Genomic DNA, 22,745 nt, shown 5'->3' on the forward strand with positions numbered 1-22,745 from the left:
AGCTATCGACTCCATTCCTCTCCCTGGTAACAGTTTGAGATTAAGACAGTCTGTTTGCAACCTTGATGTCACATTTGACCCCAAGATGAGCTTCCGACCTCATATTCTTGCCATCACTAAGACCGCCTATTTCCACCTCCATAACATTGCCAGACTTCGCCCCTGCCTCAGCTCATCTTCTGAAACCCTCATTCATGCCTTTGTTACTTCTAGACTTGACTATTCCAATGCACTCCTGGCTGGTCTCCCACATTCTACTCTCTGTAAATTTGTAGTCATCCAAAATTCTGCTACCTGTGTCTTAAATTGCACAAAGTCCCTTTGCCCCCGTGCTTGCTGACCTACATTGGCTCCCCGTCAAGCTACGTTTTGATTTAAAAATTCTCATCTTTGTTTTCAAATCCCTCCATGGCCTCGTTCTTCCCTATCTCTGTAATTTCTTCCAGTCCCACAACCCTCCGAGATATCTGCGCTCCTTTAATTCTGGCCTCTTGTGCATCCCTGATTTTAATTGCACCACCACTGGTGGCAATGCCTTCAGTTGCCTAGACCCCAAGCTTTGGAATACCCTCCCTACACCTCTCTGATTCCACCTCACTTTCTTCCTTTAAGACACTCCTTAAAACATACCTCTTTGACCAAGCTTTTGGTCATCTGACCTAATATCTCCTTTTTGTGGCTCAGTGTCATACTTTGCTTTATAATGCTCATTTAAAGCACCTTGCGTCATTTTATATAGGACCTTTAACATAAATATAAGTTGTTGTTGGTTTTACCTGGTCCCCACTGAAAATGCACCAGATGGTAATTTCTTCTCAGCTGTGCACTTGCATAATTCACTCCCCTTTGTTTTTATTGTCAGCCTAATCAAGCATACAGATAGTGTGGCAAGGAGAGCCTAGTTGTTTTTGCTGCTGTTTGAGCATCGATCCCAAAAGCCCAGCCTATTTAATGGACAGAAGGAAGCATTTTATTTAGCTGATGCTTAGTGTAGTTTCATATTTTGCAAATGTTTATCATATGTTTACATTTATTTTGCAGCTGTTGAATGTGAGTGTTTTTTCCCCCATCTAATCCTGAATTGTTTGCGTTTTTCTGAATTGGACCACAGTGGATTTTTAAAATTGAGTAAAGCAGCAAAATCATTGTTAATTAATATCACAGAAACTGATTACAGAACCTCTTTCCAAGAGTTCTGCACTACAGGAAGATACTTAAAGGCGATAGAAGCAGCCATCACACCGTTACATTCTTTAAGCGATGCAGGATGACGGAAGACATGACTAGGAGATCGAGCATCTAAGACTGGACGAGCAACACCAGCCATGATGTCAATCAAATCTGCAGGTCTTGGAACCCCTATCTGGCAATTAGCATAAGCAACTGACTCTACAGACTGTAGGTCAGCAGGGTGGGCCTTGCAAAACTGTGCTGTCTGCTGCAAGGATACCTGCTATCAATCTGCATCGTAGAATTGGCACTATCAATGGTCGTCAAGTTGACTCATGCATTGAACTTTTGTGCCTCTTCATCTTTTGAGGCTAGCAAAGTAATCACTTGCAGAATTAGCCAAATCACATGTATAACTATCAGTCATCATAGACAGCTCCTTCTCTCATTGCACTATATGAGACTGTCCTTGTGCCTTACCCAGTGTTACCTCCTTTAGTTCATTAACTGCATCTTCCATTGCATGTGTAACTATGCAGGTGCTTGCAACATTAATGAGAGGGATGCAGAGCGCTTTCTTGCTCTGGCATGCATCAGGTAGCAGTTCCATGCCTACGATTACGGAAAAATAACTAATGTTATGTTGCTGTTTTCAAGAATGACATCCTCCAATAGAGCTCACATTATAAGAAACTAACTGCATGTGCTGGTTGTGTACATACTTGAGGGAGCGAGAGTGCACAATCAATGACAACTGGATGACATTGGTCATATCTTGGAGGTGTACAACTTCACCTACTCTTACACCCTCATTGCTCTTAATTATCATTCAGGGCAGCCTCCTCCAAGTGAGTTATTTTGCTTGCAATTTTGGACCCCGACACCAGTTTCCTTGTCTTGCATGGTGCCAGCTTGTGCAAACAGAAAAGTGGTCTTGATCTATAAATTGGCAGTGTAGTGTCATACTTTGGCCCTTTGGAAACATCCGAAATAAGCCTCCACGTGTATGCTGATGACATGCAGCTCTACCTCTCCAACACCTGTATCCACTCCTCCACAGCTTCTGTGTTGTCAGACTACTTGTCTGACATTCAGTCCTGGATGAGCTGCAAGTTCCTCCACTTAAACGTTAGGAAGACCAAAGCCATCATCTTCAGTTTCTTCCACAAACTCATACTCTTTGTCAATGACTCCATCCCCCTCCTGGCTGCTGTCTCAGGTTGAATCAAACTATTTGCAACCTTGGCATCCTATTTGATCCCAAGCTGAACTTCGAGCCCCAAATCCATTCCATCACAACCACCTTCTTCCACCTTCATAACATCAGCTGCATCCACCCATGATTCATCCCATCCACTGCTGAAACCCTTTTCCATATCTTTACCAACAGATTAGACTATTCCAAAGCACACCTGGCCTGCCATTCTCCATCCTCCATAAACTTAATTGTGAGCACTTCTCGCTCATAATGATGTTTTGTGCAAATTTAGCAAATCCAATTATTAGTGGAAAGTTCTGACAGTTGTCTGTTCTGATTTGTGCCTACATTAGTTTGACACCTAAGATAATGGCACAGAAAGAAAGCATTAAGCATCAAGCTAAAAGACACAAATGCAAGGAAATGGGGAAATCCATATTTAGAGAGGTAAATGGAAATATGGGCTCATTAAATCAGATGGGGTGAGACTATAATTGATGAAGGAAATGTTAAATAAGTACATTGTATCCATCTTCACAGTAGGTAAAGAAGACAAAATGCTAACAGTACAAGGGAACCAAATATGAAATGGAGGAACTTTGACTTAATACAAATAAAATGTCGGTAGAGAAAGTAATGGCATTTAAGATTGGCAAATCTCCATTAACAGCTGGTTTCCACACCTACGTATTAAAAGTGAGGAAATAGCAAATGTGCTAGTCATAATTTTTCCCTCTAGATTCTGGAATTATGCCTATGGATTGGAAAATTGCAAATATCATTCTATTATTTAAGAAAGGAAGGAGGAAGAAACCAAGTAACAACAAACCTGTCAGTTTAACATTAGTTGTGGCAAATTACTGAAATCAGTCATCAGGGACAGAATGAATGAGCACTTGGACAAGTATTAGCTGATGAGTGTGTGTCAAAGGATAGGTCATGTCTGACTAATCCAGCTGAAGTTATCTATATAGATTTCCAGAAGGCATTTGATAAGATTTCATGTGAGATTTTTAAGCAATAATGAAAGTGCACATAGTTGGAGGTAACCATATGATATGTGAGTAATTGGTTTGGAGGGAGGAGTCAGAACAGGGATAAAGGGGATGTCACAAGCAAAATACTGCAGATGCTGGAAATCTGCAACAAAAACAGAAAATGCTGAAAATATTCAGGTCTGGCAGCATCGGTGGAGAAACCGAGTTAACATCATCAGGAGAGAATGTCCTCTGATTGGCAGGATGTGACAGGTGGTGTTCTTCAGGGATCTGTACTGGGTCTTCAGCTCTTCATATATATTCATGACTTGGATGAAGGAATAGAGAGGTGTATATCCAGGTTTGCAGATGACTGTTAGGAAACATAAGTTGTGTAAGTAGAAACAGGAGTTTAGAAAAGGAACACAGATTACATAAGCTCTTTGGATGTGAGAAAGGTAAATCAGAATATTTTCTTAATGAGATGCTAGGAACGTGGAAAAGCAAAGGGATTTTAGGTATTCATGCACAAAAATCGCTAAAAGCTAATACACAAGAACAAAGGCTGATCGGAAAGGGTAATAAAACTAGACCTTTATTGCAAGGGAATTGGAATGCACAAGTAAGAAAGCTTCAGTTGTAGAAAGCCTTGTTCAGATCCCATCTGGCCTACTGCATTCAGTTTTGGGCACCACGTCTCAGCAAAAATGTATTGGCTTTGGAGGGGATGCGATGCAGAATGGCTCAAATGATACCGGAACCAAAAGGGATTAAATTATTGGGACAAGTTTTATAAACTTTGTTTGCGTTCCCTTGAGTTTAGAACATTGAGGGATGAAATGATCAAGATGTTTAAAATGATAAAGCAGTTTGGATAGGGTAAATACAGAGAAACTATTTCCTCTGGTGGGGAAAGCTAGAACAAAGGGGCATCATAAAAGTAGAGCTAGGTGAGGTGGGAATGAAATAAGGAAAATAATTTCACATAAAGGGTAGTGGGAATCTGGAATTCTCTTCCTCCAGAGGCTCTGGATGCCAGTCAGTTAAAATTTTCAATGTTTTTTTGTTAGGTAAGGATATCATAATATTTGGAGAAAAGGTAGGTAAATGGAGTTGGTGTACAGATCAGCAATGATCTAATAGAATGCCAGAATAGGTTCAAGGGGCTGAATGTCTGACTTCTGTTCCTAGTTTCACTTTATCCAAAACTCTGCCACCCTTATCTTATCCCGTGCCAAGCTCAGCCCATATTAGCCTTGTGCCTACTGACCTACATTGGCCTCAACTTTAAAATTTTCATCCCCGTGTTTAAATCCCACCATGTTTCCCCTGTATAGGTAACCTTCTTCAGCCCTACAGCCCTCCAAGAACCCTGCGTTGTTCCAAATCTGACTTTTTGTGCATCCTCAATCTACGCCCCATAATTGGCGACTTTGCCATCAGCCGTTTATTCTCTAAATTTCTCACCCTAACTCCCTCTCCCTTTCCGATCCACCTTCTTAAAACCCACCTCCTTAAGCTTTCAGTCAACTGTTTTAATATCGCCTCCCTTGGCTCAGCATTAATTATTGCCAGATTGCGCTTCTGTGAAGCACTCTGGGAACTTTTTTCTACTTTAAAGGTGCTATATAACTGCAAGTTGTTGTCAAGAATGCAAATTCAGTGCCACGATAAGCTGTCATGTTTTGTAGAAGTCAGGTGGTACCCAGATTTGTGGCTGAGCTTCTCTAAACCGAGCTCAAACAAAGTTAGTATTACTAGTCTCTATACTAATTGGTAAAAGTAGAGGAGGAAAAATAGGGAGCAGGGAAATACTTGTCATAGAAGCAGAGACAATGCCATTTCAGTAAGCAGGAAAAATATTTAGGTGCATACCTTAAACCTTGATACTTCTTATTTGCCTGTTTAACAATTGGCTTGTGATAAATGTGTTATGATAAGTTAAAAATTATAATCTAGGACTAATAAAATTCTAATAATTTGCCTACATACTTAATTTCTTTCTGTTTTTAGACTTTGATCTGCAGTACTTCTGGCTATGGAGCAGATTTATTGATTACATACAGTGTGTATTGGCTTTCACTGTTGTTGCTGCATACATAACCTACCTCCTTATTGATTCTTCACTCTTTGTGGAAACACTTGGCTTCTTCGCTGTCTTTACTGAGGCAATGCTTGGCACACCACAACTGTATCGCAACTACGAGAATAAATCAACAGAAGGAATGAGGTAAGAGAGCCCATGTAACACTAATACAATCTTTTTGGAAAGAAAGAACTTTAGTTGATCATGTCCTCAGCCAGTTCATTACTTTTTGAAGTGCAGTCATGAAAGGCTAAAGCAGCTGCCAGTTTCCGCATAGCAAGACTCCATAAACAGCGATGAATAACAATTTAAACTGCTTTCAGTAATGTTGGTTGAGGGGTGAATTCTGTGAAGAATTCTCTGCTCCTCTTTTATATCCATCTGGCTGGCAGACAGGGCCTTAATTTAACATCTCATCTGAAAGATGGCACCTCTAACAATGCAGCATTTCCTCAGTGCTGCACTCATGTGTCAACCTGGATTATGTAGCTGAAGTCCTACAGTGGGGTTTGAAAACAATATTCACAAGTCAAAGGTGTGAGTGCTACCAACAGAACAAAACATCTTTAGTGTTTTAACTAATAATAGAATATAAAACGATATATACTGGTCTATGGTTAAGGTTGCCGATGGATCAAGTGTCGGGCAGATCCCGATATCTGCCATCATCTTTCCTTTTTTGAGAAATATCTCAGTAACGTCTACATTTTCAAACCAATCTAATCAAGTTTTAAGTACACAAGAAAAAAGCAAGAATGAGGAAAGGTGATTTGGCCTATCCAAACTCATCCCTGTGTTATCACAATGCTTTTCTCTTGGCGTTTGGTTATAGTTTGTACACCCCGAGAGGTTTTCTCTCTACTAATGTGCTTTCAACTTATTCCAAATATTTATTGCCCTTTGATTTGTTTTGGATAGGTTTTAAATGCCTTTTTTAAAGCTCATTTCCATTCATATCCCCTTTACTGGCTTTCCTTGAAGTACCATCTTGTCTATACCATTTATAATTGATGTACTAAGGTGACCTCTTAAATGTTTTCTTTCTGGATTATCAAGCTTAAACTTCTAGTATTTTCTCGTAATTTATCCTTATTATATTTGGGACTCAGTCTTCTTGTTTTTCTCATTCTTTTGTTCTGCATGTATATGTTTAGAAACATAGAAAATTTATGCTGTGACCAGAACTGAGCATACTGCTCCCAACAGTGCATGCATGGAACAAGTTTAACATCTGTTTCAGCTTCCGGCAATGATAAACTTGTGGAGCATAAATTGGTTGTTGAAGCTTGAATTTTCTCCAAAGTGAATCAAGACAATGATTACATTTTGAGGTTTTACATTAGATACACTACTTGGGTTCAGTGTCAATGACGACTGCGTAAACTGACCTCATTTCCCCTATAAATCAGTGTTTTTTTCTGCCAAAGTAAATTAGCAAGACCTTGAGATCAAAACATGAATTTTTGCCACTATATTCTGCCTTAGTAGAATGTGGGTTGCCATGCAATCTCCTTGTCTTTGTTGGTTTACAGGCTGAGCTGCAGCCTGCCCACTGGTACATCTATCCATCCACCAAACAAAATAATTTAACATTAAGCAAGTGAATGAATAATGTTCGGTACAAACAGCATATTGACATTAATTTATCCATTTTACTATCCTTGAAATGTCAAATGAAGACACTTCTCCTGAGCTGCCTGTCACCATAAAATTGGAGCTTGAAATAAGGTTGCTCACTACTTACATGACTAAGTCAGTAATGTAGCCCAGTCTCGTTGATGACCTCAGACTGACTGCTGACTAGCACTGAGTCAGACATTGATGTATCATTCAGAATCCTTTCAAGGTATACTGTTACAAGAGAAGTGTATTCTTCATAAGTACTTTAGATCAACTGCCATTTGCAGCATTGAAATGCAGGCAATAGTTGTCGACCAAGCCTAGACCTTTCTGTGGGTCTCTCGCTCTTTGTCTCTGTTTCTCTTAGTGTTTTGCTCTGGGGCCCGCTTTTGCTAACATTTTCGTGCTCTTTCGCTTGCTTGGACTCCCTTTCACTTGCTTGCCTGCCTGTCCCTCAGCCCTAGTAAGTTACAAACCTACTACAGTGAGAAATATAAAACTACTGAAGTTTAAAGTTCCTGTTGAGCTTGTGTAAACTATTGCAATAAAGTGCACTAGTTTTGTTTGTTGAGTACCAATTAGAAATGGAAGACCTCAGATGATAGTTACAGATAGTATATTCTTTTGCCTCCTTGTTCTGGATTCCCCCACCAGAGGAAATAGTTCCTCTGCATCTACCCTATCAAGTCCCTTTAATGTTGTCAGCACCTCAATTAGATCACTAACTTTCTAAACTCATGGGAATGCAAACAAAGTTTATGCAGCCTGTCCTCATAATTTAACCCTTTTAAGTCCTGTTATTCTGATGAATTTGCTGTACCCACTCCAAGGCCAATATATCTTTCCTGAGGTTTTGTACCCAAGACTGAATATAGTTCTCCAGATGGAGTCTGACCAAAGTTCTGTACAGCTGAAGCATCACTTTCTCACTTCTTCATTCTCATAAGACATTAAGACCAACATTATCCTTTAGCTTTTTTGGTTGCCTTTTGATCTTTGCTTTAGCTTTGAGTTATTTGTGTACATGGACATCTAAAACCCCTTGCTCCTTCACAGCCCCATATCTCTTGCCATTGAGAAAATATTCAAATTTGTCTTTCAGTGTTATAACCCGTGAATGAGGAACTATGTCAAGAGGGCAAGAAGTGATTGTAGGGCAGTGCTGCATCTCACTCATTAGCAGACTGCAGCAGTGCGTTTACAAGGTTTATTTTATATGTGAATACCTTGGAATTCATGAGTGACACTGGGAAGAGTTGAGTGAATTATGAGAGGCTTCACAAGTAAAAAATAACTCGAGCTGTCAACTAAGGACAAATTCTAGTTATGACATTTTTACTAACTATTTAGGACAGAAACCCCTCCAGGTTTGTTAACTGTCATGCCCAGAGATGTTAATGTAAGTTAAGAATGAAATTTGCAGTCAAAAAGAATGGGACAGATTGCAAACATATAAACGTATGGAGCTGTCTTTATTTTTCATAGTGAAAGACATTGAAATAAGTTGTGTTTTTAGGTTCAAGTGATTGAGAGTTGACAGCTCTGACTTGAGACCATCAAAATACTCCCAACTGTCAAGTAAATTGACTCTTCCAGTCATAATTATTATTTCTTGCCAAAAATAACTCTGCATCTCATTTTCATTTTTAAAAGAAAACAGCCACAGACCTGTTTGTTTTAATAGATTAGCAATAAATCTCCGTTTGTTTTTTCTTAGAGTCACTGCCATTACCCAATTTTGGGTTTATGATTATTAATCCTTAACCTTATCAGCTGAAGCTTTAGGTTATTGTGTTCAAGTCCAGCATCACATGTAGTTCCACATGTAAGTTGCTGCTGCTTTTGATGCCTTCAATGAAAAGTTTTAAGGCGAGCAGCACATATAGCTGAGACTAAATCTAGGCTGAGATAAAATAATGCAAGCAAGAAATGTTTTCTTTCCCATTTGCTGAGGGAAAATGTCTGCTGTTTTCCTGTGTATGAGGAGTCAGAGCTCTGCAACCACATAAACATTTGATGGATTTTCAGTTCCTAATGTGTAGCCAAACTAATTCTTTACCAGCAAGTTGCACAACTCGGAGAGGAGCACAGAAAGTTAAAGCCCCAGATCAGCCATTTTACAGCCACACGAAATGCTTGAAGAATCAAGAAGTAGAAGCAATTGAAGTCCATTGCCAATAGAAAATTTGATGATTACTTGTACAATAGTAACCTAGTCAACATGGATTCAGAGGAGTACCACCTGTCTGATTTGCGTTTACAATTACTTTGCGGAAGTGTCAAATCAGTTGGGACTGTGGAAAGCCTTACAACATAGTGTATCAAGGCATATTAACAGGAATAGGCCATTCAGCCCCTCAAGCCTGTTCTGCCATTCAATTAGATCAGGCATCTAAACAGTTTGGCAAAGTTTCACACAAAAGGCTATTGGTTAAATTCAAGGCTGTGAGAACTCAGGTGAAACCCTGGGAATGGATAAGAAATGAGCGGAAGGACCAAAAAAAGCAATGAGTACTTCTTGGAGGAGGTATATTTGGGTGGGGTGTCTCAAGGCTCAGTGTTAGGACTACTACTGTTTCTAATTTACATCAGTGAGTTGAATTCAGAAACTCAATGAGCAGTCATCAAATTTGTAGTTCATACTAAACTGGGAGGGACAGTAGAATCAGCTCAGAAATTACAGAATGATTCAGACAATATGTGAGTGAGCAGAAGAATGGCAGATGAAATAAAACACAAGTGTAGGTAGAATGATGGCTCAAGTGAGGAAGGTTAGCGATTTAGTAATAGATTCAATAGATAGAGGAGTGAACACTTAGTAATGCAACTCAAAACTCATTGGCCAAATCTTTCTGCTTCAGGAGACTGAAGAGTTAATTCTTCGCTGACATCCTTCTTGATCTCTGCACCTGGTCTGTCTTCTGGACTGCATCGTCATTTCACTTTAAAGTGCTGATTTTATACTTTTCTCGCTGATGCAAAAGTAGTTAGCTCATGTTTGACAGTTTTCCTTCCCTTTCAAGGCCTAGCTAGGCAGCTGTCTTTGACGTGGCTTGCTTACCTCATGTCTTTTGAAAGTGCAGAATATTTTGAACTAAGACGACAAAAAACTTTAAACTAAATTCTGCAGATTGAGTAATCCAGAGTTTTACGACTGCTCAGGACAAAGCCCCCAATCACAATATATGATTCTGATCGCGGTGGGAGCAACGCACTGTCAATTCAGTCCTGTTGCTCCACAGGTCGCATCATATTTCTTTAAGCTATCCAAATCGAAGAAAAAAAGCAGCTAAATTGAACAATCTAGTAACCTCTGAATGAAGCAAACCAAACCAGGTATCTTTAGATATCAACAAATTAACTATTTATTTTAACAAAGTGATTACTGACAACGCAGCCGGCAGCTTGCGTCATCCGACTGCGCCAGTCTGCGCACATGCGCAGATTGGTTCTTACCCTCTGCGCATGCACTGTGTCCCACAGTGCCAGGACTGGTTGGCGCATGCGCAGATGACATCATCGCGTAACGCAGCCAGATGGGGGTTGGCGCATGCGCAGATGACATCATCACATAACGCGGGCAGATGGTGGGGGGGATCTGGGCCGGAGCGAGCAGGGGTTGGGGGAGAGGGGCTCTGGGGAGCGGGTGCGGGGAGAGCGTGGCCGAAGACCTTGCTGGTGGCGGTTGCGCTCTCCTCCTCCTCCTCCCCCCCCCCCCCCCCCCCCCCCCACCACCGCCCACTCCCGAACCTCACCGCCCCCTCCCCCGCCCGCTCACAGCTCCCCTCCCCGCTCGTTCCCTCCCTCCCCTCCGCGGCCCGCCCGCTCACTCCTTCCCCTCCGGCATTGCGTGTTGCCATGTGTTTAGATTGCCATCATGTGATTATTTGAGTAGAGCCATCTTTAATCCTGGCAGCTGCCTGACGTCGCAGACTGTGACATTTTAGTGGCACAGGCTGCATTTGCGCATGTGCCATTGCAGCGCCACCTAGTGGTGGCAATGTCAGCAAACGCAGCCTTATTATAAAAAAGCTAAAATCTTAAATACTACTAGCATAAACCAATATCTAGTTTTGTTTTTAATTAGCTGACCAAAAAAATAAAAAAAAATAAGTCTTTGCAAGTTACGTTCCTGACGAATGAAGTTTTCCAATACAGCACAAAGTTCACTTGCTGTCTTCCAAGGCACGATGAAACAGAAGATCCTCCCAAAGATAGGGGTTCAACAGTTTAGCTGTTGTAGTATTCAACTCTTTTTCCCGGCGATGATCACAGCAGATCTCAAAAATTTGTTGTGAAAGAAAAAAGCCTTTTTTCTTTATTTCTTTATGGAATTCATTTGGTTTGAAGCTTTGTAGGATTTAGAGAGAGAAACAACACAGTTTTTCTTCCTTCAGTTTAAATTGTCCTTGCTGAAATAGTCTCTTTCTGCTCAAACCAGTTTTTACCAGTCAGTTTTCAAAAGTCAAATTGCAACATTGAATCTCTATCGGCTCTTTCTGTGTGGCTGTTGCATGGCAACCAGAATGCACTTTGCCTCTGAAGACTTCTTAAAGGTGCACTAATCTCTTTACACGCTTCAAGGCGCACTGCGATATTTCCGAGGAGAGAAAAAAAAAATCACAGGACTGTGACGAGTTTCTAGTCCGTATTTTTCAGTTTTGTTTAAAAGTCCAAAATCTTTCATTTAGCCGTCAGGGTGAGTTTCACCTCATTTCAAATCATTGTTTGAATCTGAAATTCACTCACCAGAGAAAAGGCTAAGCATTGTTTTAAAGCTTAAATGGGATTGTTACATTAGCGGGATTTTACTACAGTCACCTTAGTTCTAGGAGGGACATGGAAATAGAAAGCAGAGAGTAGAGGCGTATGATTGACACCATAGACCCTCCAGTCTGAAAAACAGTTAAATTCAATTAGGACCACTGCTCTTTTTGATATATGTTATTGTCCTGGACTTGGGTATAGAGGCATAATTTCAAAGTTTGCAGATGAGACAAACCTTGCAAACATAGTAAACCGTGAGGATAGTAGCAGTCTTCAGTAGTACTTAGACTGGTGAAATGGGCAGAAACATGGCAAATTAAATTTAATATAAAGAAGTGTAAAATAATGCATTTTAGGATGCAGAGTGAGGAGAGTCAATATAAACCAAGATGATACCAACAATGAGGGACTTCAGTTATATGGAGAAACAGGAGAGGCTGGGATTGTTCTCATTAGAACAGACATGGTTAAAGGGAGATTTAATCGAGCTGCTCAAAATTATGAGGGGTTTGATAGAGTAAATAGGATCCAAATGTAAGAAAATTGGCAAAGAGCCTGAAGGAATTTGAGGATTTTTTTTTTCCTGCAGCAAATTATCTGGATGCAGTGCTGGAAAGGTTGGTGAAAGCAGATTCAATAGTAACTTTCAAAGGGAATTGGATAAATACTTGAAAAGGAAAACATTGCAACGTTATGGGGAAAGAGTGGGCTGGATCAGGCTAGGTGGTGTTGAAATAAGCTACTGACATTTACTGTACACACATGCAAAGACTCGCCGCTGGGGCAAATAGCGGAGGCTGGCTGGCTAGAGGTCTGCTCAGGTTGGGAAAAAAAACACGACCGAACCACAGCGGACCTGAGCCCAACCCGAACCTGCCCAGACTCAACCATCCCTTTACTAACCTTCCAACTGGGAAGCTCCACGAAGCTGTAGCGCATGCGCGATGACGTCACTCGCTCACTGCGCAGACTCAGTTTCGTCCCAGACTCTCAACTCAGGTAAGTTTAAAAAAAAAAAAATTTCAATACTTGCCAGCAGAGCACTTACCGTGTGTGTCCGACCTGAGCCCGAAAGCCGTACCCTGAAGATGGGCCCGACCCGGACCTGACACATGTCGTCGGGTCCCTTTGGGTTTGGGTCGGGTAGCAGGCCTCTATGGCTGGCTCCAATAAAATAATACTCCGGTATTATAATAATACCTGCACCTTTGGTGGGGAGAGCGAAGGAAAGTAACTCATTTTGATATATGTAATTTTATTTTTAAAAACAATTACAGCTTCAGTTGGTTACATAAATTTGTAATTTACTTTTCCGGACCTGTTTGGTGCTACTGTTTAATCTGCCCACCCACCCACCATCACCACCCCTTTCTTTGAATGGGAGGAGCCCGGCTCTCTGACAGAGCAATTCACTCAGGCTCTAGTGTCTTGCCCCCATTATTTACAATGACCCTATCTGCACTATTTGGGAAAGGGTCACTACCAGCTGAAAGCATTGGCAGACGTTCTGTCTCACTGCTTTTCCAGCAGTGCAGTAGTGCTGTGAAATTTGTGCCTTCCCATATATATTTTTATATATGTATTATATATCTTTGTTTAGCTGTTGACTGTTTGGCAACCATGACAGTCACTTACTGTATTACTGTTGGGTTCCTGTCAGTTGAAATGAGGCCTGCTATTTTTCTGCCACCTAGTAGATATTGTGTGGCACTTTCTGTGTAAGCAGAAATGAACTGGAAAAATCTAATCTAGTACAGGATCATTGGCTCGGCTTTTGCAGTGGCAATAGAGGAATGGGAGTCAACGTTCACCTCAAGAAAAGCTTCCCACAAAGTTTTAGAGGGCTGTAGAGTGTAGACTTCCTCTTTCCCGATGTCAGCTTAAATTTGGTGCCCTCTGCAGGGAATCTGTTGCGTTTTGTGAACAAGGCAAGCAGCTAGGAGGCGATCAACCAATCATATTGAAGAATCCTCACAGCAATACAGGAAGTTAAAAGAAGGAAATGTAATTTATGTATAAATCATTTTACAGAAATAAAGATTGTGACTTACTCATGGGGTTAAGGAAGAAACTTAGAACATAGAACATTACAGCGCAGTACAGGCCCTTCAGCCCTCGATGTTGCGCCGACCTGTGAAACCATCTGACCTACACTATTCCATTTTCATCCATATGTCTATCCAATGACCACTTAAATGCCCTTAAAGTTGGCGAGTCTACTACTGTTGCAGGCAGGGCGTTCCACGCCCCTACTACTCTCTGTGTAAAGAAACTACCTCTGACATCTGTCCTATATCTATCACCCCTCAACTTAAAGCTATGTCCCCTCGTGTTTGCCATCACCATCCGAGGAAAAAGGCTCTCACTATCCACCCTGTCCAACCCTCTGATTATCTTATATGTCTCTATTAAGTCACCTCTTCTCCTCCTTCTCTCTAACGAAAACAACCTCAAGTCCCTCAGCCTTTCCTCGTAAGACCTTCCCTCCATACCAGGCAACATCCTAGTAAATCTCCTCTGCACCTTTTCCAAAGCTTCCACATCCTTCCTATAATGCGGTGACCAGAACTGCACGCAATACTCCAGGTGCGGCCGCACCAGAGTTCTGTACAGCTGCAGCATGACCTCGTGGCTCCTAAACTCGATCCCCCTACTAATGAAAGCTAACACACCATTTGCCTTCTTAACAGCTCTATTAACCTGGGTGGCAACTTTCAGGGATTTATGTACCTGGACACCAAGATCTCTCTGCTCATCCACACTACCAAGAATCTTCCCATTAGCCCAGTATTCTGCAATCCTGTTACTCCTTCCGAAGTGAATCACCTCACACTTTTCTGCATTAAACTCCATTTGCTATCTCTCAGCCCAGCTCTGCAGCCTATCTATGTCCCTCTGTAACCTACAACATCCTTCGGCACTATCCACAACTCCACCGACCTTCGTGTCATCCGCAAATTTACTAACCCACCCTTCTACACCCTCTTCCAGGTCATTTATAAAAATGACAAACAGCAGTGGCCCCAAAACAGATCCTTGCGGTACACCACTAGTAACTAAACTCCAGGATGAACATTTGCCATCAACCACCACCCTCTGTCTTCTTTCAGCTAGCCAATTTCTGATCCAAAGCACTAATTCACCTTCAATCCCATACTTCTGTATTTTCTGCAATAGCCTACCGTGGGGAACTTTATCAAACGCCTTACTGAAATCCATATAGACCACATCCACGGATTTACCCTCATCCACCTGTTTGGTCACCTTGTCAAAAAACTCAATAAGGTTTGTGAGGCACGACCTACCCTTCACAAAACCGTGCTGACTATCTCTAATGAACTTATTCTTTTCAAGATGATTATAAATCCTATCTCTTATAACCTTTTCCAACATTTTACCCACCACCGAAGTAAGGCTCACAGGTCTATAATTACCAGGGCTGTCTCTACTCCCCTTCTTGAACAAGGGGACAACATTTGCTATCCTCCAGTCTTCCGGCACTATTCCTGTCGACAATGACGACATAAAAATCAAGGACAAAGGCTCTGCAATCTCCTGCCTGGCTTCCCAGAGAATCCTAGGATAAATCCCATCTGGCCCAGGGAACTTATCTATTTTCACACTTTCCAAAATTGCTAACACCTCCTCCTTGTGAACCTCAATCCCATCTAGCCTAGTAGTCTGTATCTCAGTATTCTCCTCGACAACATTTTCTTTCTCCACTGTAAATACTGACGAAAAATATTCATTTAACACTTCCCCTATCTCCTCCGATTCCACACACAACTTTCCACGACTATCCTTGATTGGCCCTAACCTATCTCTAGTCATTCTTTTATTCCTGATATACCTATAGAAAGCCTTAGGGTTTTCTTTGATCCTATCCGCCAATGACTTCTCGTGTCCTCTCCTTGCTCTTCTTATCTCTCCCTTTAGATCCTTCCTGGCTAGCTTGTAACTCTCAAGCGCCCTAACTGAGCCTTCACGTCTCATCCTAACATAAGCCTTCTTCTTCCTCTTGACAAGCTCTTCAACTTCTTTAGTAAACCACGGCTCCCTCGCTCGACAACTTCCTCCTTGCCTGACAGGTACATACTTATCAAGGACACGCAGTAGCTGCTCCTTGAATAAGCTCCACATTTCGATTGTGCCCATCCCCTGCAGTTTCCTTCCCCATCCTACGCATCCTAAATCTTGCCTAATCGCATCATAATTTCCTTTCCCCCAGCTATAATTCTTGCCCTGCTGTATATGCCTGTCCCTGCCCATCGCTAAGGTAAACCTAACCGAATTGTGATCACTATCACCAAAGTGCTCACCTAATTCTAAATCTAACACCTGGCCGGGTTCATTACCCAGTACCAAATCCAATGTGGCATCGCCCCTGGTTGGCCTGTCTACATACTGTCAGAAAACCCTCCTGCACACACTGGACAAAAACAGACCCATCTAAAGTACTCGAACTATAGTATTTCCAGTCAATATTTGGAAAGTTAAAGTCCCCCATAACCACTACCCTGTTACTCTCGCTCCTGTCAAGAATCATCTTTGCTATCCTTTCCTCTACATCTCTGGAACTATTTGGAGGTCTATAGAAAACTCCCAACAGGGTGACCTCTCCCCTCCTGTTTCTAACCTCGGCCCAGACTACCTCAGTAGACGGGTCCTCAAACGTCCTTTCTGCCGCTGTAATACTTTCCTTGATTAACAATGCCACACCCCCCCCCCCCCCTCTTTTACCATCTTCTCTGTTCTTAGTGAAACATCTAAATCCCGGAACCCGCAACATCCATTCCTGTCCCTGCTCTACCCATGTCTCTGAAATGGCCACAACATCGAGATCCCAGGTACCAACCCATGCTGCAAGCTCACCCACCTTATTCCGGATGCTCCTGGCGTTGAAGTAGACACATTTTAAACCAACCTCTTGCTTGCCAGTGCCCTCTTGTGTCCTTATAACCTTATCCCTGACCTCACTACTCTCAACATCCTGCACACTGGAACTACAATTTAGGTTCCCATCCCCCTGCTGAATTAGTTTAAACCCCCCCGAAGAGCACTAGCAAATCTCCCCCCCAGGATATTGGTACCCCTCTGGTTCAGGTGAAGACCATCCTGTTTGTAGAGGTCCCACCTACCCCAGAAAGAGCCCCAATTATCCAGGAAACCAAAACCCTCCCTCCTACACCATCCCTGCAGCCACGTGTTCAACTCCTCTCTCTCCCTATTCCTCACTTCGCTAGCACGTGGCACGGTCAACAACCCAGAGATAACAACTCTGTTTGTTCTCGCTCTAAGCTTCCACCCTAGCTCCCTGAATTTCTGCCTTAAATCCCCATCTGTCTTCCTACCTATGTCGTTGGTGCCTATGTGTACCACGACTTGGGGCTGCTCCCCCTCCCCCTTGAGGATCCCAATAACACGATCCGAGACATCACGTACCCTGGCACCTGGGAGGCAACACACCAACCGTGAGTCTCTCTCGTTCCCACAAAACCTCCTATCTGTTCCCCTAACTATGGAGTCCCCAATGACTAATGCTCTGCTCCTCTTACCCCTTCCCTTCTGAGCAACAGGGACAGACTCTGCGCCAGAGACCTGTACCCCATTGCCTACCCCTGGTAAGTCGTCTCCCCCAACAGTATCCAAAACGGTATACCTGTTGTTGAGGGAAACGGCCACAGGGGATCCCTGCACTGCCTGCTGGTTCCCTCTCCTTCCCCTGACGGTAACCCATCTACCTTCTTCTTTTACCTGAGGTGTGACTGCCTCCCGATAACTCCTCTCAATAGTCCCCTCCGCCTCCCGAATGATCCGAAGTTCCTCCAGCTCCAGTTCCCTAACGCGGTCCTCGAGGAGCTGGAGCTGGGTGCACTTCCCGCAGATGCAGTCAGCAGGGATACCCTTGGCGACCCTTACCTCCCACATTCTGCAGGAGGAACATTCAACTGCCTTAACCTCCATTCCCACTATTCTAAATTCCCAAGTTTTTAACCAATCACACGATAAAACAAGAAGAGAAATAGAAAAAGCCTTACCTTACCTACACACAACCGATTCCTTTTTTTTGGTAAGAGGAGGAGGGCGGGTGGGAGACACTACAAGAGTAGTGTCTCGGGTTCAGAAACAGCCCAAATATATAGGTTTCTACTTACCCAGCAGTCCCTCCTCCACCGAAACTCCCGATGAAATTGACTTCCCAGCTGTTCGCTCCTCGCTCGCAATGCCTGTGCTCCTGGAAAAGCTGCACAACGAAAACTTAAATAGAAAAACACAAACTTTAAAATATATATATATATTTAAATCTGCAGCATTAATTTTCTGAGGGTACTGGAATTCACACTTGTAATATTCATTTTTCATGGCCATAGAGATTGTTCACCAGTAATTATGGCTTACTGGAAACTCAGTCCTGATTGAACAGGACTTAAGGTTTTTTATTAGTTTTCAGTGTGATAATAGTGGATAATTATTGTCCACTGTTTACGCTTTAACAGTGATGTCTGAAGATTCACTGTTTTAGTACAGCAAAAACCCAGCTGCGATTTCTTTCTTTAAATGATGACGAAGTGGTTCCTGTGGCAACCATTTGTCCACTTGGAGCAGGTAGTTGTCTTGTTTCCAAGTAATTCCTTGCTGTATTTGACCCTGAGCTGAGCTTCCAACCCCATATCCTCTTACCAAGATCACCACCTTCCTTGCATGATTTCAGTTCCTTTTAGTGACAGCACAACTGCCAGAAGGCCCAAGACCTTTCATCTATTGGAAAAAAATGTCTTGGCTGATATTTCAGGCTGGCTTTCAATTTCCTGTGGTTGACATAGAGTTGTCCTCAATTGGTCGATGCTGATCAGACTAAGAGGTTGGTAAATTAAAGATCCGCACTTGTAGAGTTCTGCAGCAATGCAAATGGTGGGTGGAGACTAATGATAGCAGTTTTGCAGAACTTCAGCCCGCTAGTGTGAAGATGAAGTGAGGCAAGTACTATATATTTATTACAGTAATGCTTGTATGTAATGTTCTATTGGACAACTATTGGTCTACTGTAAGTAAAGCTTTTTACTAATTTGCAATCTTTCCTCCCCAAAAAGTATCACAATGGTGTTGATGTGGGCAAGTGGTGACACTTTCAAGACTGCGTACTTCATCCTCAACCAGGCTCCTTTCCAGTTCTGGATATGTGGATTGCTACAAGTGTGTGTCGATATTACTATTCTCTTTCAAGCTTACTACTATGACCGTTTCCCACAAAAACCATCTTCCCACACTGTCCCTTCCACTAGCACCAAGGCACTTTAAGTACTGTCCTATTCAACAAGTGCATCAAATGATCAACTCAGAGAAAGAACACCGAAACCCATTTCGTTGAACCAAAGCCAATAACTTGACATTGGTTCTCAGCACACTGGAAGGATTTCAAAGTCGCTTTCTAGTAAAGGGTTTAAACATTTGAACTATTGGTGGAATGTTTATGGTTATTTATATATTTTTCTATTTTGCATAATTGAAACCAATGTTTTTAGACCAGTTTATGTAAATGCCTTACATGTCACTGTTTCTAGACATTTTGTTTTTCTTCTTAACATTGTTTTTTTCCTGTTTCATTTTTTTCACTTGCTGTACCACCTTCACTAATACAGCTTTGTTTCATGGCAGTTTTGAGTTTAGGGTCTAAATCTTTGGAGTATATTCAAAGAGGAGAGTCTTGCCTTCAAGAACCATGTAAACATTCACACAATTTCTATTTTAATGTGACTACCATTTCCGTTTTCTTCCCTTCCAAAAAGCCAAAAGGAGACAAACTTTGAAGAAGTTGTGTCTTATACTGGGAAGGATATGATGTAACATACACACTTGAGCATTCAAGTAACCCAAGTTAATAATGTCCTCAACATGCATTTATAATTAAATCCATAGAAATTGTTTGTTAACCCACAGCACTAGAGTGGTGAAAGCCTGTTTAATTTGATTATGGTTGGGCTGTGTGGTGAGGGCAAAGATTGAAATTGGGTGTGGTGCACTGCGGAGTAGAGTGGTGGGAAGTAAATTTGTGCTTGGAATCCTCTACATGCAAGGCTCCTGAGAACAACTGTGCCTAAACCAGGTGCTTCTGCACAAGGAGGGTGGATCAGAAATGGGGAGAATTGCCACGGCCCCCTCAGAACAAGCAGCTTCAGAGTAACATTGGCAGATGTTTGAGGGCAGCTTAGCTGTCTGCTCACTCTTTAATGGCAAGAAGAGATGCCAAGAAAATAGGAGAATAAAACAAAGTAAAGATTATCCTTACCAACAAAAAAAAGTTAATTATTGTTTTAGCCTTTTCAATTAAAGTGGTAATGAAAGTGAGAATTGGATTTTAATGAAAAAGTGCATAATGAAAATATACATGATGAGGCTGACTCACTTCCTTCACTGCATTTATTTTATGAAAGTGTTCTGATCGCTCAGCAATTTCATAGTGGCGTAGGGACCATTCTTAATTACAGGTGATCCGATTCACTTCTTGCTTGCCCACATCTTTTGATTCAGTACGGTTGAAATGTGCCTACATTTAAAGTACAGTCCTCATGGTTAAATAAACAGCACTGTTTCAAGAAAGCATTTATACATTAGGTAAGAAACTTAAATGTGCATATCTAGTTTAATACGTGCTCTGCCGTACATCGTTCTAAGTGAGTAGCTCCTACTAGGCAAGGACAACATTTTGTTTGCTCCCTTTCTCACTTCCCTTCCATTTTGAAAGCAACTTGCTACTACTGGGTGTTTTCTTCAGGCCATCTTGATCTCAGCCGGTTACATGAGAATTAGAAATGTAAACTTGTTGCCCACCACCCTGTGGTACAGCATGTAGAGCCACAGATGGATTTTACTAACCTGGATGTAGTTTAATAATCTGATCCATTTTCTATCATTAAAATTCAGCGTGGTCAATCCAGATCACTGAATTGAATTGATTTTTTTTCCTGTTGTCTTTGAAGGAGGGCTTGATATCTGTGAATAATGAATCCACCCCTAAACCTGCTTACATTGTCAAATCCACATACGTGATATTGTTCAGTTACAGTCCTGCGTTTTAACAAGTGGTTAACCAAGGCGCTTTAATTTTACTGTATTGACGTAGAAACTGTTGATGTAAATTCTGATCATTGTGAAATTGTATTTATCTGAATCTTTTGTTTATCTGCCTGAACATTTTTGAATTGGTTATTTATTTTGTGTTCACAGGCTGCCAGCAGTCTGAAATGGTATTTATCATCTTGAAGTTAATGGGGCAACATCACAAGCTAATTTACAATGGCTGGGAGGAATTTGACTGAAACCTGTAAATAATAAGGTTTAGTATGGCTGAAATGGAATATTAAGCAAACTATTAGTCTGGGTGACTAACCTTGGGCTGTGTACACCTATTAATGAGAACTGTACCTGGAGAAGTGAATAGGTCTTTTTAATTTACAACCATCATTCTCCCTATTCGCTCAGGAACTATTCACTGGATTGTTACTAAAAATTTTTGTCACTGAGTGACATTTGTTCCACAACAGGTTTGATGTTTCTAAACCATAGCTGGTTGCCATATTTTCGTTTGGGCCTAAGTGACCTTACAATTAAGTGTATGCCATTTTAAACACAAACATTTTAAGCCAAGTTGTCTGTCTATATGCTTGTGTGTTCAGACAGCAAAACATACGTATGCATTCAAAACCAGGGGGCTGCTAAATACTGACCTTTTCTACTTCATTGATTATCAAACAACCTCAATTTTCTTAAATATTTTCTAAGAATATACTTTTCAAAATTAGGCACGATTACACATTTGCCTGCAGTAAAGAGCTCGACTAATAAAATAGCTATCACTTCCACTCTGCTGAGCAAGTCTGTCACTTTTGTGATCTATATAAACCTTGTGTATCTTGCTGGCCCAAACTCTGCAGTCAGTATTTGTTAAACATGTAGTCACCATTTTAAAACTAAAACAAGCCTATTCTGGTCTGTTTTGCATGGGCTATGTACCATGTGCTTTGTGACACTAGTAGGCAGCAGTACATGATGCTGCTTGCTTCTCTTGATTTAACAGGCAAAAATGAGAAAATCCCTTTGTGGTGAATTATCAGCCCATGGGTGTAATCTTTGCACAATTTTGTTTTGCCCATTTGGTGTTCAGTTAAATAGCTTTGGCAACATTTTACTATGGGAATATAGTCAAAAAGGTAAATTGAAATGTCACACTTCACAACTCGTCTTGGAACTATTGGAGGTGTTTTATTAGTTACATTTAAAGATTACTTACATTTTGTAGGAAATATTTGTTTAAACTATTTTGATTAGTATTTACATTTGTGAACATTTATTTATAAGTGTTGAAGTTAGTACTATAGTACTATTTGTATTCTCCAGTCAACTGTACCAAAAAAGTAAAAGGACTATTTATTGCCAAAAGAAGGCAAGTGAACATACTTAAACAGCAAGGGAATGTTGCACAATACTATAACCAGCCTTCCCCAAGACTTAGTCTGTGTTGCCATTCAACATTATATTTGGATACTTTATCATTTTTGGGTGTAAAATAAAAGAAAATCAAAAAGTCTGCACAAGAAGACACATGTTAAAAATGTAAGTGTATCCATTCGTCTGTCATGCGTATCCATGTATTAAACTGAAACCCAAATAAGAATAAACATTTGGAACTGTGTGAGTTGGAATCTTGTAAATTTATTTAATATTTATGTCTCTCTTTCCCTTTTTAATCATAGACTTGAATAATATCTATCCAGTCTTAGTGTCATAACTAAGACAAGGGGATGTCTTAGCATGCAACAACAGTGATATCAGTAAGCAGATATGCAATCAGTCACATTGAAGTATTCACATATAGCAATCCAGGAAGTTAAAAGCACTTGATATCCTTCACTTTTAGCTTAAATTTTCA

General features: G+C 41.2%; 1 protein-coding gene across 4 annotated transcripts in view; it reads left to right on the forward strand.

Annotated features, from left to right (window-relative positions):
• Window positions 1-22,508, forward strand: part of LOC137370182 (solute carrier family 66 member 2) — a 46,351-nt gene extending 23,843 nt beyond the window's left edge. For all 4 annotated transcript variants that reach the window (XM_068032464.1, XM_068032461.1, XM_068032462.1 and 1 more), the window contains 2 exons: window positions 5,359-5,575; window positions 18,910-22,508. In XM_068032464.1, coding sequence (XP_067888565.1) covers window positions 5,359-5,575; window positions 18,910-19,117 — 425 coding nt within the window. In that variant the 3' untranslated portion in view covers window positions 19,118-22,508. The remainder of the gene's footprint in view (window positions 1-5,358; window positions 5,576-18,909) is intronic.
• Window positions 22,509-22,745: the final 237 nt, after the last annotated feature.

The sequence above is a fragment of the Heterodontus francisci genome, chromosome 5 (assembly GCF_036365525.1).
Source record: "Heterodontus francisci isolate sHetFra1 chromosome 5, sHetFra1.hap1, whole genome shotgun sequence".
Taxonomy (NCBI): domain Eukaryota; kingdom Metazoa; phylum Chordata; class Chondrichthyes; order Heterodontiformes; family Heterodontidae; genus Heterodontus; species Heterodontus francisci.